Source organism: Solanum lycopersicum, chromosome 5, assembly GCF_036512215.1.
Source record: "Solanum lycopersicum chromosome 5, SLM_r2.1".
NCBI lineage: Eukaryota > Viridiplantae > Streptophyta > Magnoliopsida > Solanales > Solanaceae > Solanum > Solanum lycopersicum.
The window spans coordinates 5,351,213-5,375,195 of NC_090804.1; the positions used below are offsets into that span (position 1 = coordinate 5,351,213).

At 32.7% G+C, this 23,983-nt stretch overlaps 1 protein-coding gene across 1 annotated transcript; it reads left to right on the forward strand.

Annotated features, from left to right (window-relative positions):
• Positions 1–7,517: 7,517 nt before the first annotated feature.
• Positions 7,518–23,710, forward strand: LOC101258751 (F-box/FBD/LRR-repeat protein At1g13570). Its single transcript, XM_069297657.1, has 7 exons — positions 7,518–7,599; positions 7,894–8,003; positions 9,171–9,273; positions 21,994–22,289; positions 22,602–22,832; positions 22,913–23,077; positions 23,176–23,710. The coding sequence occupies exons 1-7, from the start codon at positions 7,518–7,520 to the stop codon at positions 23,482–23,484; spliced, it is 1,296 nt and encodes a 431-aa protein (XP_069153758.1). The 3' UTR covers positions 23,485–23,710.
• The last annotated feature ends 273 nt before the right edge of the window (positions 23,711–23,983 follow it).

A 23,983-nucleotide genomic window follows, 5' to 3' on the forward strand; every position in this document is an offset into this window, starting at 1 on the left:
CCTTAATTATCTGCTCCATAGTTGTGGTGTGAAGCAAAGGTGGAAACCTGCGTATGGTGAATCAAAGGTTACATTTGTGACCACTATAAACGTAAACGAGTTAAAACAAAAGCAAGATTAGAAATATCAATACAGCAGTTGCTACTACATTAGCTTCCTAAGCTACACAATCACAATGTTATCAGCAGGAATCATTAATATATTTCACTCTTTTAACTTTTTTAGACGCAAAGATATAAGTCATCCTTTAAAGGCTCTTTCACTAATTGGTTTCTCTGTTACTAGGACGACTTGAATGGCGAAGTAAAGTCTTCCATTGTTATGAAAAAAAGTGAATGTTGATTGCTATTGAAAGATGGAACTTATATTGAAAAATATCAAGGTGATGCGAGGGAGATATTAGATGCAAAGGTATCAGGTGCAACAACTAGTCATGTGATTTGGTCCACCAATTCGTAACACAATGCAGCAAATTGTAGACGGTCAAACTACGAACTAAAGTGCTCAAGCAATTGTTCAAAAGGAGGTTCCGTGTCTGAAAACTTTTGATGATCTTTCAATTAATATTGTGTACGAGATCAATCTAAAATGGTTATCTCTAATTAAACCTTTCATAGATTTGAGGAAGGTGAAGAAGAGGATGTGTTGGATCATTGTTTTGCAAATATAGCTAGGAATGCAAACTAGTTGTAATGGTAATATGACTACGGAATTTGTTCCAGGCACCAATCGATGTGACTTGACAAAATAGAATCACATGACAGTGTCAACAACATCAACAAGATCCTATAAACGCAAGCAAAAGTTATAAACTCTAGGTTACCTTAGAAGAACATCCTACTTTTTTTAATTTCATCCATCTGTACAAGGAATTTTGAGGTTGATAACTCAATTTTCTACTTTCGCTTTATAACTTTACGTTACTCTCTAGCTGTTACTTTATTCGTGGTAATTAGTTCCTAATAAATACTGAGGCATGATACTAGAAATGCAGTTAACTTTTTTTTCTTTTCAAATTTATAAGTTTTTATTAATTGCAGAACTTTGAATCAAACAATTTAAAAGTTATTATCTATATATACTAAGTAGATTTTTGAGAATCATGTTCTCGTGAATGACTAGTTATATAATAAACGCAAAATTTGCAGAGATCTTTAACCTTTGGGGTTAAAGTAGATGCTTTAGTGGCCTTACTCTTGAGTTACATTCCAATGTTCTCACATTCCATCACTAATTTCTTTCTTTATGTTGAGTTAATAAGCTTTATTTATGTTGAGTTAATTAATGCAGCGTATTCGCCTAGATGCCTAGAAAAGAATGAGCTGAATATTTGATGCCACAATTTTCAACTAATATTCTATCTTTTCATATCTTGCCAACACACCTCAAATAGTCATCTCTAATAAATGGTAATCAAGTCATTATTCACGTTTATGTTTGTTGATCATAGTAAACCAATTTTCTTTTAGATGAAAGGACGCATATTTGTGCTTTTTCAAGTCAAACACTGACACTATGACGTTTGTGCCTAACTCCGTTGAGAGGGAATTATCCAAGAATAAAAAAGGTGTGCCTTCATTAACACAATCTCTTTGTTAACTAAGCACTTAATTAGTCGCAATAGCACACAATTGTAATTTTGAACTCAAACACTACTACTTAAATAGAAAAAATTGAGTTATTCATACAAATATATTAACTAAGCACTTAGTCTCCATAGAAGTTTTCAAGATTTAAAAATAACTAAGCACCCATTATTTCAAAATCCAAAGCCCCTTGCTATTAGTACAATGTATCTAAGGGTCTATCTATAGGAGTACTTCAAGGTAAGGTGTCAAGGAATATGTCCTTTATAGCTGATTGCGTTCTAATTGACATAACTTGTGCAAGAGTTAACATTAAACTGAAGAGATATGGAGACATGCCTTTTAATCTAAAAGGTTCAGGTTGAACAGAACCAATCGTAAGTTCAATGACATAGCACATGAGACTAGTGTAGAAGTATCATATATTATTATAAGAGGGAACCAAAAAAGTTGAAAGTTGAATTACGATTTTACCCTTATTATAAATTAAAATGATATTAAAATATTTAATTATTTAATTCAAATATTTAATTATATTATTTTAATAGAAATGTTAATGACTTTTGCACTTCTTTAGATTAATTCTTAATTAAAATATCTAATTTAATTTATCTTCTTTAAATATTTACCCTTTAAATAGATACATGTATATGGTTTATCTTCTAGATTAATTTATGTTCTTAATTAATATTTGTTTTTAATTTTTGTAACACTTGACCTTTCAACTTTTTAAGTTAATCTTCATATTTCAAAGCTATATTTTTTCATATAAATACAATCTTTTAATATTATTTTTATAGAAAGATTTACATGTGATACAATTTTTTGTGTGTGGAAGACTAGAGAAATTTTAATCAAGTGAAGAAAATTTCAAGGCAAGAGGATTTGTGTCAAGATTACAAGGCATAATGTGATTATAGGAATGAATGTTAATTATTAAAATATCGAAGTTTGATGTATTTATTAATTTTTACTTATTTGTCAGGATCAGAACTATGGTAAGACCCCTCCATTCATGTAGTTGAATATCACTTCCATTAACTTGTCTTCCAAATATTTTAATTTTTTATGGTCAAAAGTTGAATGTTGATTACTATAACTTTGTTTCTATTTGCATTATCAAAAAAAACAGAAAAAAGATTGTCTTAGCATTTTTCTATTTTTCGTTGGTTGCGTTATGCTAAACTTGCTCCTATATCTGATACTTTTTCTTTGTATTTGTAATTTTGTTTTAAGAATATATTTGATTGAAGGGTGTATTTTTTGCTTTAGAAAATGAGACAAATACAATCATAAAAATAGTATATAAGACATGCAGAACAATTAATGCTTACAAGATATTCTAATTTCAAATATTAATAATTATATTTTTGCATTTTCAATTTTAAATATTTGTAAAGAATCATTCTTACATGTGCTTGTGGATAAAATCTATAGTTTTTCGACAATTTTCATTAAAATTATCATGAGATCCAAATTCCAAAGTCGAAAAAATGATACACCAAAATGCTTAAGAAGTTAGAAGATCTTTTTATCCTTTGACCAAATATTGCTCCTATTATTTTTTTAACAAAAAAATGTAAAATATATTTCAACAAACTTTTAATTGTAAGAATACTAATATTGTCATTTTGACTCTCCATTAAATTAAAATTTGATTTATTTAATTAATATTAATATTTTATTTGTATAATTACATAATTTAAATATCAATCATTGCACTTTAAATCTTAGTTATTTTCTTCTAATAAGTTTTTTATTTATAAATTTTAATTACTTAATTGCATTCTACTAATGAGAAGGAGAATTTCATCTTTTATGAATTAATGTCAAACATTTTATCTTCTTGAAATGTATAAATATTAATTTAATTTCAACATTTTTATGAGACAAAAAAGACATTTTAAGAAAGTTAATCATAAGATAGTGTGCCTCCATTTTTTTTTTGCTACTTTATTTTATCTTTTAAAACAAATATATAATTTGTATATCAAAATTATAATAAAGGGAGGACTAAATGTAAAAAAAATTCTTCAAGTTAATTGTACATTACAAACATTTTTTTAAAAGTTAAATTGTTTATCGTTTTATTCATCGTTATGAACTGACGTGCAGTGCACGTGTCCATATACTAGTAACTTAATACACAAGAATACCAAAGAAGGAAAGTGAAAAGTATATATCGTAGATCTATTATCTAAGATGATGGGAGATTGACAACGATACACATCCTATTGGTGCTAGTTGGATGAGATTGAAGCTTCACGTGGAATATTGTGTGATAATAAAATGGTGCAACCTAAGATTAAAAGCAAGTTCTACAAAGTGGTGGTTAGAACTACTATGATGTATGAGGTAAATTAAAGTGTTGGTCAGTCAAGAAATCTCATGTTTAGAAGATGAGGATGTTCTATTGTATGTGTTTCCATAGTAGGAGTGATTAGAAATGAAGATATCCAGGACAATGTGAGAGTGGTCTCTATGGAGGAGATGGAGGAAACAAGAGATATGGTTCGAGTAGTGGAGACATGATTAGGCAAAACATGACATAATTTCAGCTTACCGAGGACTTGCCATTAGATATGATGCAGTGGAGGACACACCAACACAAATTAGGGTGGAAGATGATAGTAGATAGTAGAGTGATGTCTTACTTATCTTTTCATACTAGTAGTCGTAGGATTACTAAGGGAGTTTCTTGTTATATATTTTACTCACTTTGGTTATCATATTATTTTGTTATAGTTATTTTTATTTGTCAATATACTTTGCCATTCTCTATCTAGTATTCTTCTACGACATCTTAATTCACACTTTTTCGTTTCATTTCATTTTCATTCTTCTTCTTCTTTTAAGCCAATGGCCTATCAAAAAACCTATCTATCTCTTAGAAAACATTTGCATACTCGCAAATAGAATTCTCTCAAGGTAAAGATAACATTTGAATACACTCTATTCTCTCCAAACCTCACTTATACAATTATACTTAATAAATTGTAATTGTACATGATGGTCTAAAACGACTTAACCTTTACAAAACTTGCATCATTTCACAAAAGCTTTGTGAGAGACAATTTAGGTGGTTTTACTTTCTTTTTTTTTTGTTTGTCCAACAATGTCACTTTCTACTAAAATTTTCAATTTCAAAATTCTACCCAACAAATTTCAGACCTCAAAAATTTAAACCAATGCACTCAACTTTAATTTAGTCCCACGGAATTCAAAACTTGATGTCTGTTTTTCAAAATTGAATTTTGAAGCTATGGTATGGACGTAGGTTTTACACTTCAATCTGTGATTAAAAAAATGTTCAAAGACCATAAACCATTCAAACTTTAACAATTTTCCCTTTTTTGCAAATTTAGCAAGAAAGATTTGAAAAACACAGATTCAAGCGGAAGATCACAAAATGCAAGCACAACAAGGGGATCGTTAAGCAGTAGCTAAAATGCAAAGGAAGAAGATTGACTAACCTAGAGGATTCAGAGGGAAAATTGAGAATTGTTGTTAAAACACAGCCGCACAAAATTAGGGGGGAAAAGTGATAAGTAACAATCTTATACATATACTAGTTTTTGAGCACGTGCTTCGCACGTGTATTTCATGTGAATTTTTATACATAGTGAATGACTAAAATTTCATGGAAATATATATGTAAATTATAATGAATAATAAAATATAACAATTACAAAATAAGAATAAAGACTTACGGCAATAACATTGTAACAAATGTTTTGAATCGGACCCGTTACAACAGAAAGAACGGGGGTCAGTTTGGGCCCTTAATTATCTGTCAATTCTGTATTTTGGGCCCAAGCCTGTTAGGGCGTAGCTTAGCACTATATATAGACGCTATGGCAAACCCTATTCTGAATTCTGTTTTTGTCTCTCCATAATAAAACTACTCCCTCTCTTTCCCGTGGACGTAGCCAATTTATTGGTGAACCACGTAAATCTGTTGTCTAGTTTTTTGCATTTATATTTTCTCATATTATCTCGAATTCCGCACAACAAATTGGTATCAGAGCCTCTCGGTTAATCGGTGTTCTTGGAGAATTCGAGATGTCTGCTTTGAACGTGAAAATCGACAAATTCACAGGGAGGAACAGTTTCAGTTTATGGCAGATCAAGATGCGGGCTTTGTTGAAACAGCAAGGCTTCTGGGCGCCGTTGTCGAAAGACAAGAACGCCATCGTTACTCCTGAGATGGCGATTCTGGAGGAAAAGGCGCACTCGACGATCATGATGTGTCTCGCGGATGACGTCATCACGGAGGTCTCAGATGAAGAGACTGCTGCTGGTCTATGGTTGAAGCTGGAGAGTTTGTACATGACAAAATCTCTAACCAACAAGCTGCTTCTGAAACAACGCCTATTCGGTTTACGAATGGCTGAAGGTATACAACTCAGGGAACATTTAGAGCAATTGAATACTTTGTTATTAGAATTACGTAATATCGATGTGAAGATCGAGGATGAAGATGCTGCTCTGATTCTGTTAGTATCTCTCCCAATGTTGTTTGAGAATTTTGTTCAATCGTTCATTATTGGGAAAGATACTGTGTCACTGGAAGAAGTCAGATCGGCCCTTCATAGCAGAGAATTACGGCATAAGGCTAACGGCACAAGTACGGACATACAGCCTTCCGGTCTGTTCACCAGTAGCGGAAAGGGAAGGAAAAACGGCGGAAAGAAAAATAAGCCGATGTCGAAGGCTGCAAAGCTGGATGATGTTTGTAATTAGTGCAAGGAGAAGGGACATTGGAAATTTGATTGTCTAAAGAAGAAGAAGCAATCGGAAAAACAATCAGTTTCTGCTGCTGTTGCTGAAGAAGACACCAATTCTGAAGAAGACATTGCCATATTTGCGGATGAGCACACTCATCATTCAGATGTGTGGGTTCTCGATTCTGGGGCACCCTATCACATCTGTCCTAGGAGAGAGTGGTTCACGACTTATGAGCAGGTAGACGGAGGCAGCATCTCGATGGCTAACAGTTCTGTCTGCAAGGTGGTTGGGACAGGCTCGATCAAGATAAGGACACGTGACGGTAGCTTCTGCACATTGAACGAGGTCAGGCACGTTCCATCAATGATGAAAAATCTGATATCACTCAGTCTTTTGGACAGCAGGGGATTCAGCTGGTCAGGAAAAAATGGAGTCTTGCGGGTCTGGAAGGCTTCAAGTATGATTCTGAAAGGTGTCATGCGTGGTACTTTGTATTTTCTACAAGGTTCCACGGTTACAGGTTCAGTCCATGTTGCATCGTCAGAATTTCACCAGAAGGATATGACTAAGTTATGGCACATGAGACTTGGTCATATGGGTGAAAGAGGGATGCAAATTCTGTCAAAGGAGGATCTTCTTGCTGGTCATAAGGTTAAGAGCCTAGAGTTTTGTGAACATTGTGTTTTTGGAAAACTACATCGCAACAAGTTTCCAAAGGTCATTCACAGAACAAAAGGCACACTTGATTATATCCATTCTGATTGCTGGGGTCCATGCCGTGTTGAGTCTTTGGGAGGCTGCAGATTTTTTGTGCCCATTATTGATGACTACTCAAGGATGACTTGGGTGTACATGATGAAGCATAAAAGTGAAGCTTTCCAGAAGTTCAAGGAGTGGAAAATTTTGATGGAAAATCAAACAGGGAAGAAGATCAAGAGGTTGCGAACTGATAATGGGCTGGAATTCTGCTGGTCTGAATTTGATCAATTATGTAAAGATGAAGGGATTGCTCGACATCGTACAATCAGAAATAAAACACAGCAGAACGGTGTAGCTGAGCGGATGAATCAAACACTTCTGGAGAGAGCAAGGTGCATGCTCTCTAATGCTGGGCTAGATAGAAGATTCTGGGCAGAAGTGGTTAGTACAGCTTGCTACTTGATTAACCGCGGACCACATATAGGCATACAGTGCAAGACACCTATGGAGATGTGGTCAGGAAAAGCTGCTGATTATTCAAATCTGAAATCTTTTGGTTGTACGACTTACTATCACATCAGTAAAGGTAAGTTAGAACCAAGAGCTAAAAAGGGAGTATTTGTGGGCTACGGAGATGGAGTGAAAGGTTTCAGAATCTGGTCTCCAGCAAAAAAGAGGGTTATTATGAGCAGGAACGTTGTCTTTGATGAAATTTCTCTGCTTAGAACCATTGTGAAGCCTACAACTACGTCAGAAACTGGGAGTCTTGATAAACAGGTGGAGTTTCAAGTCATTCAGAACGAGAGCGATTTGAAAGAACCTGAAGAGGAGGATCAAGAGTCACAGACAGAAACTGATATTCCAGAATCTATGCCATCAGATATCCATCAGAGTATAGCTCAAGATCGGCCAAGGAGGGTTGGAGTTCGGCCAACTACGAGATATGGTTTTGAGGACATGGTGGGTTATGCACTGCAGGTTGCTGAAGAGGTAGATACATCTGAGCCGTCTACTTACAAAGAATCCATTTTAAGTCCTGATTCTGAAAAATGGTTTGCTGCTATGGGAGATGAGATGGAGTCCCTACACAAGAATCAGACATGGGATCTGGTCATACAGCCTTCGGGGAGAAAGATCATTACTTGCAAATGGGTTTTCAAGAAGAAGGAAGGGATATCACCAGCAGAAGGAGTCAAGTATAAAGCCAGGGTTGTTGCCAGAGGTTTCAACCAAAGAGAGGGAGTGGACTACAATGAGATCTTCTCACCAGTGGTCAGACATACTTCCATCCGAGTGTTACTAGCGATAGTTACACATCAGAATCTGGAGCTTGAACAACTTGATGTGAAGACAGCGTTTCTACATAGAGAGTTGGAGGAAGAGATATACATGACTCAGCCGGATGGTTTCCAAGTTCCAGGGAAGGAAAATCACGTCTGCAAGTTGAAGAAGTCCTTATATGGACTTAAGAAGTCTCCAAGGCAGTGGTACAAAAGGTTTGACAGCTATATGGTGAAGTTGGGCTATACTCGGAGCTCATATGCTTGTTGTGTCTACTACAATAGGCTCAAGGATGATTTATTCATCTATCTAGTGCTTTATGTAGATGATATGCTGATAGCTGCAAAGAAGAAGTATGACATTCAGAAGCTAAAGGGTTTACTTAGTGCTTAGTCTGAGATGAAGGATCTGGGAGCCGCTCAGAAGATTCTAGGGATGGAGATCATTAGATACAGAGAGAGAAGGAAACTTTTCTTTTCACAGAGAAGCTACATTCAGAAGGTCTTGGCGAGGTTTGGCATGTCTTCATCTAAGCCTATTGATACCCGTAGTGCTGCCAATATCCATCTCACTGCCATGTTCGCTCCGTGCCAGTGCCGTAGAAAGTTTGATGTATGTTATGGTCTGTACAAGACCAGATTTAGCACATGCAGTCAGTGTAGTGAGCAGATTCATGGGACAACCAGGGAGAGAACATTGGCAGGCTGTGAAGAGAATTTTACGGTACCTTAGAGGTACATCTGACGTTGGTCTCATTTATGGAGGTGATACTCAGTGCTTTGTTACTGGCTATTCTGATTCTGACTATGCTGGAGATGTTGACACAAGAAGATCGATGATTGGCTATGTGTTTACCCTTGGAGGATCTGTCTTCAGTTAGAAGGCAACTTTGCAACCTACAGTGACTTTGTCTACTACGGAAACGGAGTATATGGCCTTGACAGAGGCTGCAAAAGAAGGGATTTGGCTGAAAGGGCTGGTTAGTGATCTTGGTCTGCATCATGATCAGGCTACGGTGTATTGTGACAGTTTGAGCGCAATTTGTCTAGCCAAGGATCAAGTCCATCATGAGAGAACCAAGCATATTGACGTGAGGTATCATTTTCTGAGAAGTGAGAAGAGAATCAAGGTGAAGAAAGTAGGAACTGCTAATAATCCTGCTGATATGTTCACAAAGCCAGTTCCACAGAGCAAGTTTCAACACTGTTTGGACTTGCTCAACATTAGAAGTTGTTAATTGCCCTGCGGGGCAATTCTGAGGAAGAGGGGGAGGCCTGGCACTATCATAGTGCGTCTGAAGAATCTGTTTGGAGAATTCAAGTCAAGGTGGAGATTTTTTGAATGCCTTGAATCGGACCCGTTACAACAGAAAGAACGGGGGTCAGTTTGGACCCTTAATTATCTGTCAATTCTGTATTTTGGGCCCAAGCCTGTTAGGGCGTAGCTTAGCACTATATATAGACGCTATGGCAAACCCTATTCTGAATTCCGTTTTTGTCTCTCCATAATAAAACTGCTCCCTCTCTTTCCCGTGGACGTAGCCAATTTATTGGTGAACCACGTAAATCTGTTGTCTAGTTTTTCGTGTTTATATTTTCTCGTATTATCTCAAATTCCGCACAACAAACATTCATAGAAAACTAAATTAAGAAGTCTAAGAGAGAAAAAAAGACAAAGAAACAGAATATTTAAGAAAAAATACAATATAAACATTATTCATATAAGATTGATGTAGATATAGATGAAAAAATAAGTACAAAATTAGAACTCCCTGAGTTTTTATCGACTCCTTTCATATCCTATCAAAATTCAAGAGTCTTCATCATCTACTTTTATTATAAAATAAAAATAATAGCTTAATAATCTTGGTAGGGGTTTCATGAGATAAAGAAGTTGAATTTATATAAATAGAATAGAAGGAATATCAAAAGATATCTTAAAGTTTTTTTAGTTTAAATATTTGGAGGTTATGAATATGAAAAGATGAGAGTTATGAATATTAAGAGTGTAAAAGTTGAATAAGTAATTAGAAAATAATAATAATAAATAAATGAAGAATATGAGAAAAAAATTAAAGTTAGCAAACCATGTAGTTCTTATCATGTAATTAAGTATCAATGAATTTAAATTTGTAAAGGTAGAGTCATTCTTTAATATTAATCAAGAGGGCATTATCAATGTGTGTCTCCATTTTGTAGATTTGCACCCTTTAAATTATTAAATTTTGTTATTTATCATAAAGGATAATACTTTATCCACATCAATTATTTTATTCATGAGAGAGGTTAAGGAAAAAGTTATAAGAAGAGGAAAATTAAAGAAATTTAGGTAAAGATTTTTTAAAAAAAAATTATAATTATTATATACATATAGATTATAGATGATAAATATTAATAACTTAGATATTTAACTAGGATTTAATCTTAGGAAGTCTAAAAGTCAATTAACATTTAATTAAATTTATACAATCAAATATTTAAATATTTTATAACAATTTAATTTATAGAAGGGGTAAAACCGTAATTCAACTTTCAACTTTTTTGTTCATGCTTTTAGTAATACTAGTTCCAGGCACGTGCGTTGCACGTGTTCTCCAAGCTAAATTGCATGAATTTTTTGTAACAATGTGTTTATATGACCTCTTTGATATTAAAGACAAACAAACCACAAATATACTTTTCCATTCTCTATCTAGTATTCTTCTACGACATCTTAATTCACACTTTTTCGTTTCATTTCATTTTCATTCTTCTTCTTCTTCTAAACCAATGGACTATCAAAAAACCTATCTATCTCTTAGAAAACATTTGCATACTCGCAAATAGAATTCTCTCAAGGTAAAGATAACATTTGCATACACCCTATTCTCTCCTAACCTCACTTATACAATTATACTTAATAAATTGTAATTGTATATGATGGTCTAAAACGACTTAACCTTTACAAAACTTGCATCATTTCACAAAAACTTTGTGAGAGACAATTTAGGTGGTTTTACTTTTCTTTTTTTTTGTTTGTCCAACAATGTCACTTTCTGCTAAAAATTCTACCTAACAAATCTAAGACATCAAATATTTAAACCAATGCACTCAACTTTAATTTAGTCCCACGGAATTCCAAACTTGATGTTTGTTTTTCAAAATTGAATTTTGAAGCGATGGTATGGACGTAGGTTTTACACTTCAATTTTGATTAAAAAAAATGTTCAAAGACCATAAACCATTCAAACTTTAACAATTTTCCCTTTTTTTGGAAATTTAACAAGAAAGATTTGAAAAACGCAGATTCAAGCGGAAGATCACAAAATGCATGCACAACAAGGGGATCATTAAACAATAGCTAAAACGTAAAGGAAGAAGATTGACTAACCTATAGGATTCAGAGGGGAAATTGAGAATTGTTGTTAAAACACAGCCGCACAAAATTAGGGAAAAAAAGTGATAAGTAACAATCTTATATATATACTAGTTTTTGAGCACGTGCTTCGCACGTGTATTTCATGTGAATTTTTATACATATGTTAGAATGACTAAAATTTCATGGAAATATATATGTAAATTGTAATGAATAATAAAATGTAACAACTACAAAATAAGAATAAAGACTTACGGCAATAAAACATTCATAGAAAACTAAATTAAGAAGTCTAAGAGAGAGAAAAAGACAAAGAAACAGAATATTTAAGAAAAAATACAATATAGACATTATTCTTATAAGATTGATGTATATATAGATGAAAAAATAAGTACAAAATAAGAATTCCCTGAGTTTTTATCGACTCCTTTCATATCCTATCAAAATTCAAGAGTCTTCATCGTCTACTTTTACTATATAATAAAAATTATAGCCTAATAATCTTGGTAGGGGTTTCATGAGATAAAGAAGTTGAATTTATATAAATAAAATAGAAGGAATATCAAAAGATATCTTAAAGTTTTTTTAGTTTAAATATTTGGAGGTTATGAATATGAAAAGATGAGAGTTATGAATATTAAGAGTGTAAAAGTTGAATAAGTAATTAGAAAATAATAATAATAAATAAATGAAGAACATGAAAAAAAAAATTAAGTTAGCAAACCATGTAGAAAGAACAACTCAAGTTCTTACCATGTAATTAAGCAACAATGAATTTAAATTTGTGAAGGTAGAGTCATTTTTTAATAATAATGAAGAGGACATTATCAATGTGTGTCTCCATTTTGTAGATTTGCACCCTTTAAATTATTAAATTTCGTTATTTATCATAAAGGATAATACTTTATCCACATCAATTATTTTATTCATGAGAGGGGTTAAGGAAAAAGTTATAAGAAGAGGAAAATTAAAGAAATTTAGGTAAATGTTATAAAATCAAGCTCATGACAATATAAATATAAAGAGATGAAGACAAGAGAAGTAAAATGGAAGATAAGATTTTTTTCTTATTCAAGTGTATATTACAATGGTGAATGATATCTCTATTTATAGGTAGAGAAATCAACCAAAAGGTCACCATGTTTAATGTCACATTAGTAGATACATTTCTATCCCAAAAAGATTCATCACCTTGGGAATACATATCCATGATAAGGATAAGTTTATGATAAGCTTAATGGACAATCCACTCAATTCAATGTATTTATAACAATAAAGATTTTTTTTAAAAAAATTATAATTATTATATACATATAGATTATAGATGATAAATATTAATAAATTAGATATTTAATTAGGAGTTAATCTTAGGAAGTCTAAAAGTCAATTAACATTTAATTAAATTTATACAATCAAATATTTAAATATTTTATAACAATTTAATTTATAGAAGGGGTAAAACCGTAATTCAACTTTCAACTTTTTTGCTCATGCTTTTAGTAATACTAGTTCCAGGCACGTGCGTTGCACGTGTTCTCCAAGCTAAATTGCATGAATTTGTTGTAACGATGTGTTTATATGACCTCTTTGATATTAAAGACGAAGAAACCACAAATGTTGTGAAAGAAAAATAATTATATGTTAAATGTGCGCACATTTTGATTTAGTAATTTACTGATAGAATAAAAATAGATCAACAAAAAAATAGTTACAAATTACAATAATTAATTAAGAAAAATATATAGAAAACTTTTGTCACGACCCAAATCGAGCCGCGACTGGCACCCACACTTACCCTCCTATGTGAGCGAACCAACCAATCTAAACCTTAACATTTCAATATAATATCAACAGAAAGTAATGCGGAAGACTTAAACTCATTAATAAAAACCAATTCAATAACTTCTAAAAACTCAACAACTATATTTATCCCCAAAATCTGGAAGTCATCATCACAAGAACATCTACTTCAAATTACTAAAGCTAAGAGTATCTAGAAGCTAAAATACATAAAAAGCTAGTCCATGCCGGAACTTCAAGGCATCAAGACATGAAGAGGAAGATCCAGTCCAAGCTAGAAGCATTAGCTCACCCTGATATCCGGAGTAATGAAGACTGGCTAGAGTTGCGGTTGAGTTGAAGATGACGGCACGTTTGCTGCACTCCACAAATAATCAAAAAGAAAACATACAAGTAGGGGTCAGTACAAAACACAGGTACTGAGTAGATATCATCGGCCAACTCAAAATAGAAAACAGTATATATCAGATAATATCATAAAATCAACTACAATACTCAACATGCGGCATTTACAATTACCATAACCCTTGGTCATAACACCAAGCTCATCAATGAGGACTCACGTCTCCTCATCATACTCATTTGGGAATTAGGTTCATTAGATTGAGTATATTAACATTTTTCAAGATTCATTATCTTTATTCCTCTCGTGTCGGTACGTGACACTCCGCTCCTCATATACTATCCTGGTGTTGGAACGTGACACTCTGATCCTCATATACTATCCTGGTACCGGAACGTGGCACCCGATCCATATACTATCCTGGTACCGGAACGTGGCACCCGATCCATATTCTATCCTGGTGTCGAAACGTGACACTCCGATCCTCATATACTATCCTAGTACCAGAACGTGGCACCCGATCCATATTCTATCCTGGTGTCGGAACGTGACACTCCGATCCTCATATAATATCCTGGTACCGGAACGTGGCACCCGATCCATATTCTATCCTGGTGTCGGAACGTGACACTCCGATCCTCATATACTATCCTGGTACCGGAACGTGGCACCCGATCCATATTCTATCCTGGTGTCGGAACGTGACGCTCCGATCCTCATATACTATCCTGGTACCGGAACGTAGCACCTGATCCCCTAATCTCACTACTTTCGTTCATCCAGCCTTCTTTTATACCAAGACATCATCATTAACAAAGTAGATTAGGGTTTCTTCTTCAAGATTTAGGATTCAATAACTTCATCATGCTTATTTTATCACAATTATATAATCACAACATGCAAACACACAATTAAGCATATAGAAGGGTTTACAACACTACCCAATACATATCATTCGCTATTAAGAGTTTACTATGAATCATGTAAAAACCATAACCTACCTCCACCGAAGAATCTTGATCAAGCAAGAAAATTCCCCAAAGCTTTTGTTTTTCCTCTTCGTTCGTCTCTCTCTATCAATCGTTTTTCCCTCTCTTGTTCTTTCTATTTTTCTTATTCAAACCCTCTTTCTTTTACCCTAATTAGCATATAATTAAGTATAAAAGATGGCAATAATAACCCACTAATTAACTCAAGGTTACCTCTTTTAACCCCCAAGTAGTTAGACTTATTAACATTAACCCACTAACTTTATAATTACAGCAGGAATAGTCCAAAACGCCCCTTAAATTACTTAACAGAAATCCAACCCAGCCTGGGATTACGCAGCCTGTGATGGGCCATCATGCCTGCGACGGTCCGTCCTGCTGCTCCGTCACAGAGTTCAGAGACTCAATAATTTGAAGAGTCTGTGACGGTCCGTCACGCTTGTGACAGTCCGTCATGCTTGTGACGGTCCGTCCTGTCATTCCGTTACGAAGTTCAGAGAGTCGATTTCAGTACCCATTTTTCAGAATTTCTAAGTGTTTTAAAACGAGACACCCTTGACGGTCCGTCGTGCTCATGACGGTCCGTCGTGGGTTCCGTCGTCTCAGCCTGTTTTTCCAGAAATAAAATCTGCTGCTCAAAACGACTAAACAGGTCGTTACAACTTTCACATATATAAGAAAATATTAGGCAAAATAGAAGGCATACCACTATATAAGAAAACTCACATATATAAGAGAACTTTCAAATTTTCTTTTCAAGAAAATCAAAAAAGTCTTTCTTTTGTAATGGAAGATATATGTATTTTTTTCTTGTAAAGACGTTTTTAACTTAACTAAGAGAAAAGTAATTAATTAAATTGGACAATATGAACTTAAACTTCATTTTAGAATTAAAACGAATTAAATGAAAGAAAATGAAGGATAGGAATCAAAGTCTCAAACATCTTTACATATTTCGTAGCTAGAGACTTTTAGTAGATGAATATGATCAATATATTAAATTAAGTGTATTTAATTATTAAGTAACCCTTCAATTTCTTCAAGTTTTTAGGATTATTCTAGTAATCCAACCTTAACTTTGTTGCTTCACACTTTTAATAGAACTAATAATTCTATTTTTACTATAAAATTTGTAAAATAAAATAGTAAATCAGGAAAAAGTACTTTAAACTATAAACTTACGTGGTTATCAAAGCAAGAACAATTATCAATCATGCAAAGACTTAAATCATAAAATTCAAAGTCTTATTGTGTACAATAATATTTTATTTGTAGTTATTTATTTATCAAATAGGAAAGAATATAAATTTTTTAATGGTAAATAAAAGAACACCTCTAAAGAATCAACAAAAATATTATAAAATGATGCTAAAATTAACAATGTGAAAGAAAAAGAGATGACAACTTTCTTTATTCTCGTCCAATTATTCAAAATCTCTTTGATAGGATATAATTGAGGGACTCAAAGGATTGTCACGAATATGTCATTAACCCATTTCATGGATGAAAGTTGAAAGTAACAATTATATTATTAATGAACATCAACAAATGTATAATATCTTCATTTCTAATATAATAAAATAAAATAAAAATTCCACTTAAACACATAGAAGAAAAATCTTAGTAGATTTTAGTTAATCTACAATAAAATTATCAAACAAATATTAAGATACAATGAATGAAGAGAAGTAGCTATCTCAAAACTAAGACAACATATATCATAACATAATTTACAGATTGGAAAATTAATGAAGCACACAATGGTATTTATATAGCCAAGATATATAAAAACTCAAAAGTCAAGTTAGAAAAAGATCATTAAAATATCATTAAATCTCTTTATTAAAGAAGTGAAAGGACACTTTATATTTTATTCTTTAAAAATGGTTAGATTTTCAAAACTATTAAAATCCAAATTCGTAGTTATTCTGTAAAGTTAAAACGAATGACTATAAGTATTCAACATACATACTAATACACATAAAAGAATATTAAGAACCAATTTTGAAATTGTTAAAACATTTATTGTATTGTAGTCAATATGATACTTAGCATTTATTTAAACATATATTTACATTTTTTTTACACAAATTATTAAAGAAGTATTTTCTTTATTTAAAGATAAAAATGTTTAATTAATTATATAAGATGAATTTAATTAAATATTTTATAGCCTTTTCATTTAGTGTAGGGGTAAAACAGTAATTCGACTTTTCACTTTGGAGCTTCCCACTTATAATAATATATGATATATGATATGATATGATATGATATGATATGATATAAGCACACACGTGTAAGCATTAACAAATTAAAAAACATTAATAAATATTTAAATTTGTTGCATGAAATGTTAGGTAGGTATGGTATGGCATTAGTAAATTGAGAAAAAAATACATCAATAGATATTTAAATTTGTCGCGTGATATGATAGGTAGGTTTTAGTATGTTAAAAAAATACATTGACAAATATTTAATTAGTCGCATAAAATGTTAGATAGGTATTAGTAAGTTAAAATATATTAACCGATATTTAAACTTTAAAATATATTAACAGATACTTAAACTTGCCGCGTGAAATCTTATTTTTACCTGATCAAGAATTGAGCAGATTGACTGCAAGGAGAATCGATCCCGCGTCAAGCACCAAGTTCAGTTATGAGTCTTCATCTATCAATTTGTTATATGATTAATGAATTTTTAATATAATACAAGGTTCGGATAAAATTTACTAAATTTCTGAGAATCCTAACATGATACCATGGATTCTTCCCTGTTTAAAATTTGAAAAGAAGAAGATAAATCATATGACTGAACAAGCATATTTAACCTTCAATTACTTTGAAATATACTTTTAGTCTCTTCTCTTATAACTATAGAAGAATTTGCAAAATGTTGTTTCATAATTTAAGTATCCATGTGAAATATTAAACTCGTAATGCTACTCTATAATTACGGGGCAATATCCTTCTAAAAATAATCTAAATATATATTTGTTGGTTTAGAAGAGCAATCTTTTTAAGTTCTTCGATTCGTATAAGGAAATTTGAGGTTGATAACTCAATTTTCTTCTTTCGCTTTATAACTTTGCATTACTTATGCACCCTCATATATAATGTCATCGTACAGTTTATCTATGATGCCCATATAATACCTAATTCTTTCTAGCTCTTATTTTATCGTTATTAAATGTAGAGTTTCCAACCCTCGTTACTACATTAGCTTCATAAGTTAAACAAACTTAGTAAGTAGTCATAAATACTTTTAGTAATAAATAAATTAGAATTCACTCTTTCAACTTTTTTAGACGTAAAGCTATAAGTTATCCTTTAAGGTTTTTTAACTAGTTGGTTTGTCACAAAAAAAAACCTTTTCCTTTCTCTCTTACTAAGACAATTTGAATGGCGAAGTAAAGTCTTCCATTTTAATTAATGTTGATGCTATTGATAAAGAATGCAACAAAAAATCAAGAAAATTAGATGGAACTTTATAAAAATATCAAGGTGATGCAAGGAAGAAATTAGATGCAAAGTGAGTTTGGTGCACACATTAATCCTCGGGCAATGTGAGAGTGGTCTCTGTGGAGAAGACGGAGGAAACAAGACATGTGGTTCGGGCATGTGGAGACATGATTAGACAAAAGATGACGCAATTTCAGCTTATCGAGTACATGCCATTTAGATAGGATGTTGTGGAGGACACACAAATACATATTAGGGTGGAAGATAAGTAAATAGTAGAGTGTTGTCTCACTTCTTTTTCTCATATTAGTAGTCGTAGTATTACTAAGGGAATTTCTTGTCTTTCGATGTATGTTATTTTATTGCACTTCAATTATCATATTATATAGTTATAATTATCTTTATTTTTCAATATACTTTGCCATTTTTCTATAGTATTCTTCTACTACTTCTTCACAATTTTTCGTTTTATTTCCATTTGTTCTCTCTCTTTTTGAGTCAATGATCTATCAAAAAATACTCTGTTCTTGACTATCTCTTAAAATAAAGATAACATTTGCATACACTTTATTATCTTCAAATTCCACTAGTAGAACTGCATTGAATATTGTAATCATATACGATGGTCTAAGATAAAAATGAATTAACCTTTGCAAAGCTAGCATCATTTTACAAAAACTTTGTTTAAGACAATTAAATCTCAGCCTAAGAAAATGTGATACTTGAAAAAACACATCTTTAATAAAATCCCAATTTAGGTGCTCCTTTTTTTTATCTGTCCAAGAATGTCTCTTTCTACATTTAGTAAATTTTAATTCCGAAATTCTACATAATAAATCTAAGACCTCAAAAATTTAAAGCAATATACACATCTTTAATTAAATCCCACAAAATTCCAAACTCAATTTTTTCTTCAAAATTGAATATTGAAGCTATGGATGTACGTTTTTACACTTCAAAAGGAAATCTTGTAATAGAGGGTCGTCTCACTATTTTTTTCATACTAGTAGCCAGTCGTAGTACTCAAGGAGTTGTTTTATTGCATTTAAATTACCATATTATTATTTTGTTGTAGTTATGTTATTTTTCAATATGCCTTGTCATTCTCTCTCTAGTATTTTGCTACGATTTCATCGCACTTTTTCGTTTCGTTTCATTTCATTTCTTCTTTTTTCTTTGAGCCATTGCTCTATCGAAACAATGTGTTTATACCTCCCATATAAAAGTAACATCGTACGCTCTATTCTCCTCTAACCTCACTTGTAGAATTACACTAGATATATTATTATTCTTACAGTATCCAATGGTCCATGCATCATTAAAGAAAAACTTAACCTTTACAAAGCTAACATCATTTTACAAAAACTTTGAGACCCATTTGGACATAAGATCAAAATATTATATTTACTTCATAATTAAACAAAACTCTATTTGTCCCAGTTTAGGTGTCTTACATTTTTTTGGGTCTGTTCAAGAGTTGAATCCCTTCTAGATTTAGCAAAATTTTCAAGTTCAACATTTTACATTGCAGATCTAAGATCTCAACAATTTAATTAATACACACATTTTTAATTAATCCCACAGAATTAAAGAAAGATTAAAATCTACTAACCTAACAAGAGAGGGTTGAGAAATGTTGTTAATTGATATAAGCACACACAGGTTAATTAAATAACTGAAATTAATGTGACATAACACATAGATTTTCTAGGTTTACTAAAATACATCGATAAATATTTAAATTTGTTGTGTAAAATGTTATGTAGGTATTAGTAAGTTAAAAAAATAATACATTAATAGATATTTAAATTTTTCGTCTGATATGTTATGTAGGTATTTGTACATTAAAAGACTATCTATTAACTGATATTTAAATTTATCGTGTGAAATGTTAGATAGGTTTTAATGAGTTAAAATATATTAACAGATGTCTAACTTGTCGAGTGGAATCTCATTTTTACTTAATAATGACTTGAGCAATAAGACTCTAAGGAGAATCGACCTCAATGTATTATATTAAGGTTCAGAAAAATTTAGTGGGTTTTTGAGAATTCTTATTTGATACCATGGATCCATTTGTGTTTAAAATTCGAAAAAAAAAGTCATATTTAACCTTCCATTACTTGAGATTTACTTTTGATCTCTTTATATAATATAGACGAATTTTCAGAATATCATTTTATTATTTAATTATTCATGTGAAATATTATACTTGTATTGCTACTCCATTATTTGGGGCAATACCCTTCTACAAACAATTCAAATATAATATATTTCTCATGTAAAGTAATCAAAAAGACATTTTTTAATTGGTGAAGAAATGAATTAAAGGTCCCTCAAAAGTCGAAAGGTTTTCTTTTAAAATAAGTCAAAAAATATTTTTATAAATAAATGACTATTGAATGTATGTAAATTTTAATAATAATAAAAAAAATAACCAGTAATTAATTTAAACATAATTAGATCCACTATATATTGTGCTCAAATTTGCATAGGTCAACAAATACACCGTTCAAGAGAAAGGCGAAAGGCCATTATCTAGTTCTTGGTAAGTTTGATACTCTTTATCTATTTTTCCAGTAATGTTTTTTTTTCTCGTTTCTTATTGATCTTTTTGGATATTAGGGTTTTGCAATTTGGTGTGTGTGGGGTGGGTGTGTAGGCCGCAGAGGCGGAGCCAGGATTTTTGTAAGGGTTTAAAATTTGTGAGACATAAAGTAGCCAAAGGGCGTTTAACATCAACTATTTATACATATAAAATTATTTTAATTATATATAGATAATATAACTTTTCACCGAAGACCCCTTCATACAAGGTAGCTCCACCCCTGGGTGTGGGGGGCTAATATCTGCTTGTGAGGTCTGCGGAGGGTAAGATATAGGTAGACCTTTACTTTTGTGGAGGGTAAGATGTAGGTAGACCTTTACTTTGTGGGGGTGTGAGATAAAAGAGGATGTCACTACAACAAAAATGATCATTAGCGAAAATTAATTCTTAATTGCCGCTAAATATGTATTTTTAGCGGTAATTGTTACTCCTTGCATATGTTTCTAAAGTCTTTAGCGAAAATGACACTTAACTAATACCGGTAAAGACTTTAACACTCTTTGTTTATGTCAATTTTTAATGCCGCTAAAAGTTTTCTTTGTTGTAGTGTGTTATCGATAGACTGAGGCGGAACCAGAATTTTTACGAGTCAATGATTTAAAATATGAATAACTAACTACAAGAATTAGCTAAAGAGGGTTCAGATATACCGTATATATAAAAAATAATTTTAGTCATGTATAAATAGTGTAATTTACCATTGAAGGGTTCACATGAATCACCTCGGCCTAAGTTGGCTCCTCCCATGCCGATAGACCCGTTAAATAACAACAACATATCCCATGCAATTCCACTAGTGGGCTCTTGGGAGGGTAAGATACCCCTACCTTTGTGGGGGTGTGAGGTAGAAAATATTTGTTTCTGGTAGATTCTCGGCTAAGAAGACGAATTTGAAGCATGGTAGCAAGAAAATACGAAAACAGAATAATAAGCTACGAGCAACATATAGTAGTTTTATATAGAAGAAAAGGAAACAAAACGGGAACAACATTCTCGATCGACTATCTACTAACCTTTCTAGCCAAATGATTGATCCGCAACCTCCATACCTTATCACTTGTGAAATTGATAAAGTGACTAAAGTTTTGTCCAGATAGTTTGGAGATGTTTCTCATTTTTGTGTTCTGTTGTGTGTTTCCTACAGGTTCTTATTGGCGAATATCGTTATATAATATGAGATATAAGTGCAGAAAGCTATGTTTCCATCGAACCGTCCTTTCTGACCTTCCTAGGAATATATTAGATGAAATCCTTATGTGTTTGCCTTTTCAAGATGTTGTGAGGACAAGTATCTTATCGAAAAAATGGAGAAATATATGGCATGGACTTCCTGTGTTGACGCTTTCTCACACAATTTGGAAACCTGAGGAGGATTTACCTGATCTTACAAATAACCTTGTTAAGATCATCAACCACATTTTGATCTTTCATACAGGACCAGTTACAAAGTTTACCCTCTGCGTTCCTTATTTGGATACGTGTCCTAATATTGACAACTTGATACGTTTCCTCTCTAGAAACGACATTCAACACCTTGTTCTTAGACTTCCAATCAGGGGTAGCCTATACAAAATGCCGCTTTCATTTTTCAAATGTTTCGAGTTAAGGCATTTGACTCTCCAGAGTTGTTCGATACCTGATCAACCATCCTTCAAAGGATTTGACAGGTTGATTATCTTAGAACTATGTGATGTTGCAATATCTCCTAAGTTGCTTGAACGTTTAATCTCTCGTTCCTTGTTGCTTGAGTAGTTGGTGCTGCAGATCTCAGGTGCTTCAAGCAATGTCATTGAAATTAGTGCTCCAAATCTGAGATCCTTTGACTACACAGGCAATATAAGATCTGTCTGTTTAAAAAATATCCCTCGTCTGGCAAGACTTTCACTTTCGCATAGGGAATATTATGTGGGAGTAGGAAAATGTAATATCGCCAAGTTTTTTGAGTCTTTCTCTGCTCTCGAGCACCTCCACTTGAATGACATGGTAAATGTTGCTTCATTACTGCATTTTCAATCACAGAACATCTTTTGAGCTTTGAGTGTTTTATGGTATTTTCTTCCTAGTTCTTTGTTGCAGGAGCAGGTGAAGTACCAACGAGGCTTTCCTACGATCTTTATTGTGTCAAACATCTCTGCATATCTAGCGTATATCTGTCTGACTCGAACGAGGTTTCATGTGCTCTTTGCTTGATAAAAAGCTTCCCGAATTTACAGTCTTTGGAAATTAAGGTTCTCTTTTCTCACTTTTTATGTAGCATCTCCTTATTTTCGTGCTCCTTAAATCATCAATAAGCTGAAAAAGTTGAGTTTTGGTTCATCGATCTTAGGTGGAGGGCGATGACAATGATATACCAGCTCTAAACTCTCTTGAAGTGGAACGCTTCTCAGATATGACGTTTAATCACCTCAGGAAAGTTAAGCTACTGCAAACTAATGGCACAATCCCTGAGATACAGCTTATAAAGCTTCTTTTAGCCAAGTCTCCCGAGCTGATGAAAGTTATAATCGAGCCATGTCTAGTTGATGAAGCCGCAACTGTCAAAATGCTCACTGAGCTAATACAGTTTCAGCGGGCATCAACCAAGGCTAGAGTTGTATACAAGTCGGACAAGCATCCAAATCCTGGTCCTGTTTGATTTTCACACGTCTTTCATCGATAGAACCAAATGTTGATGCAGTAGTATAACACTGAGTTTTTGGGGATATAAACTATATTGTTTCTACAACTTTGTAACTGTAGTGACTTTTTTACTTCCATTTTTTTTTTCGAACTTGCTTTGTTATGCTTTTACTTCAACCGTGGATCAATCAGAAACAACATCTCTACTTCTCAAGATGGGAATGAGGTTTGTGTACATTCAACACTTATACGATGACGAGTATGTTGTTGCTGCTATACTTGAATAGATACTTGCAACAAGAATTACTATTGTTTTTTACTATTGTTTGTTTATTTCACTCTTCAAAGTTGACAATTAAATCACTAATAGCTTCCATACCCTTTTCGGCGAAAATCAAAACATCTTGCCCCTACTTTTAGCGGTAGAAACATTATTTCTGATTGATCCTCGCTGGTAAAAATATTATTTCTGACCAAAAAATCTTGCCCCTACTTTTAATGGTACAAACATTATT

Bases quoted from the DNA above. Each gene is read 5' to 3' on its own strand.
- LOC101258751 (XM_069297657.1), top strand. From the start codon at position 7,518: ATGGAGATGTGGTCAGGAAAAGCTGCTGATTATTCAAATCTGAAATCT. The intron at 8,004-9,170 runs GTAGATACATCT...ATCTGTCTTCAG, and splicing joins CACTGCAGGTTGCTGAAGAG to TTAGAAGGCAACTTTGCAAC. The intron at 23,078-23,175 runs GTTCTCTTTTCT...CATCGATCTTAG, and splicing joins TACAGTCTTTGGAAATTAAG to GTGGAGGGCGATGACAATGA.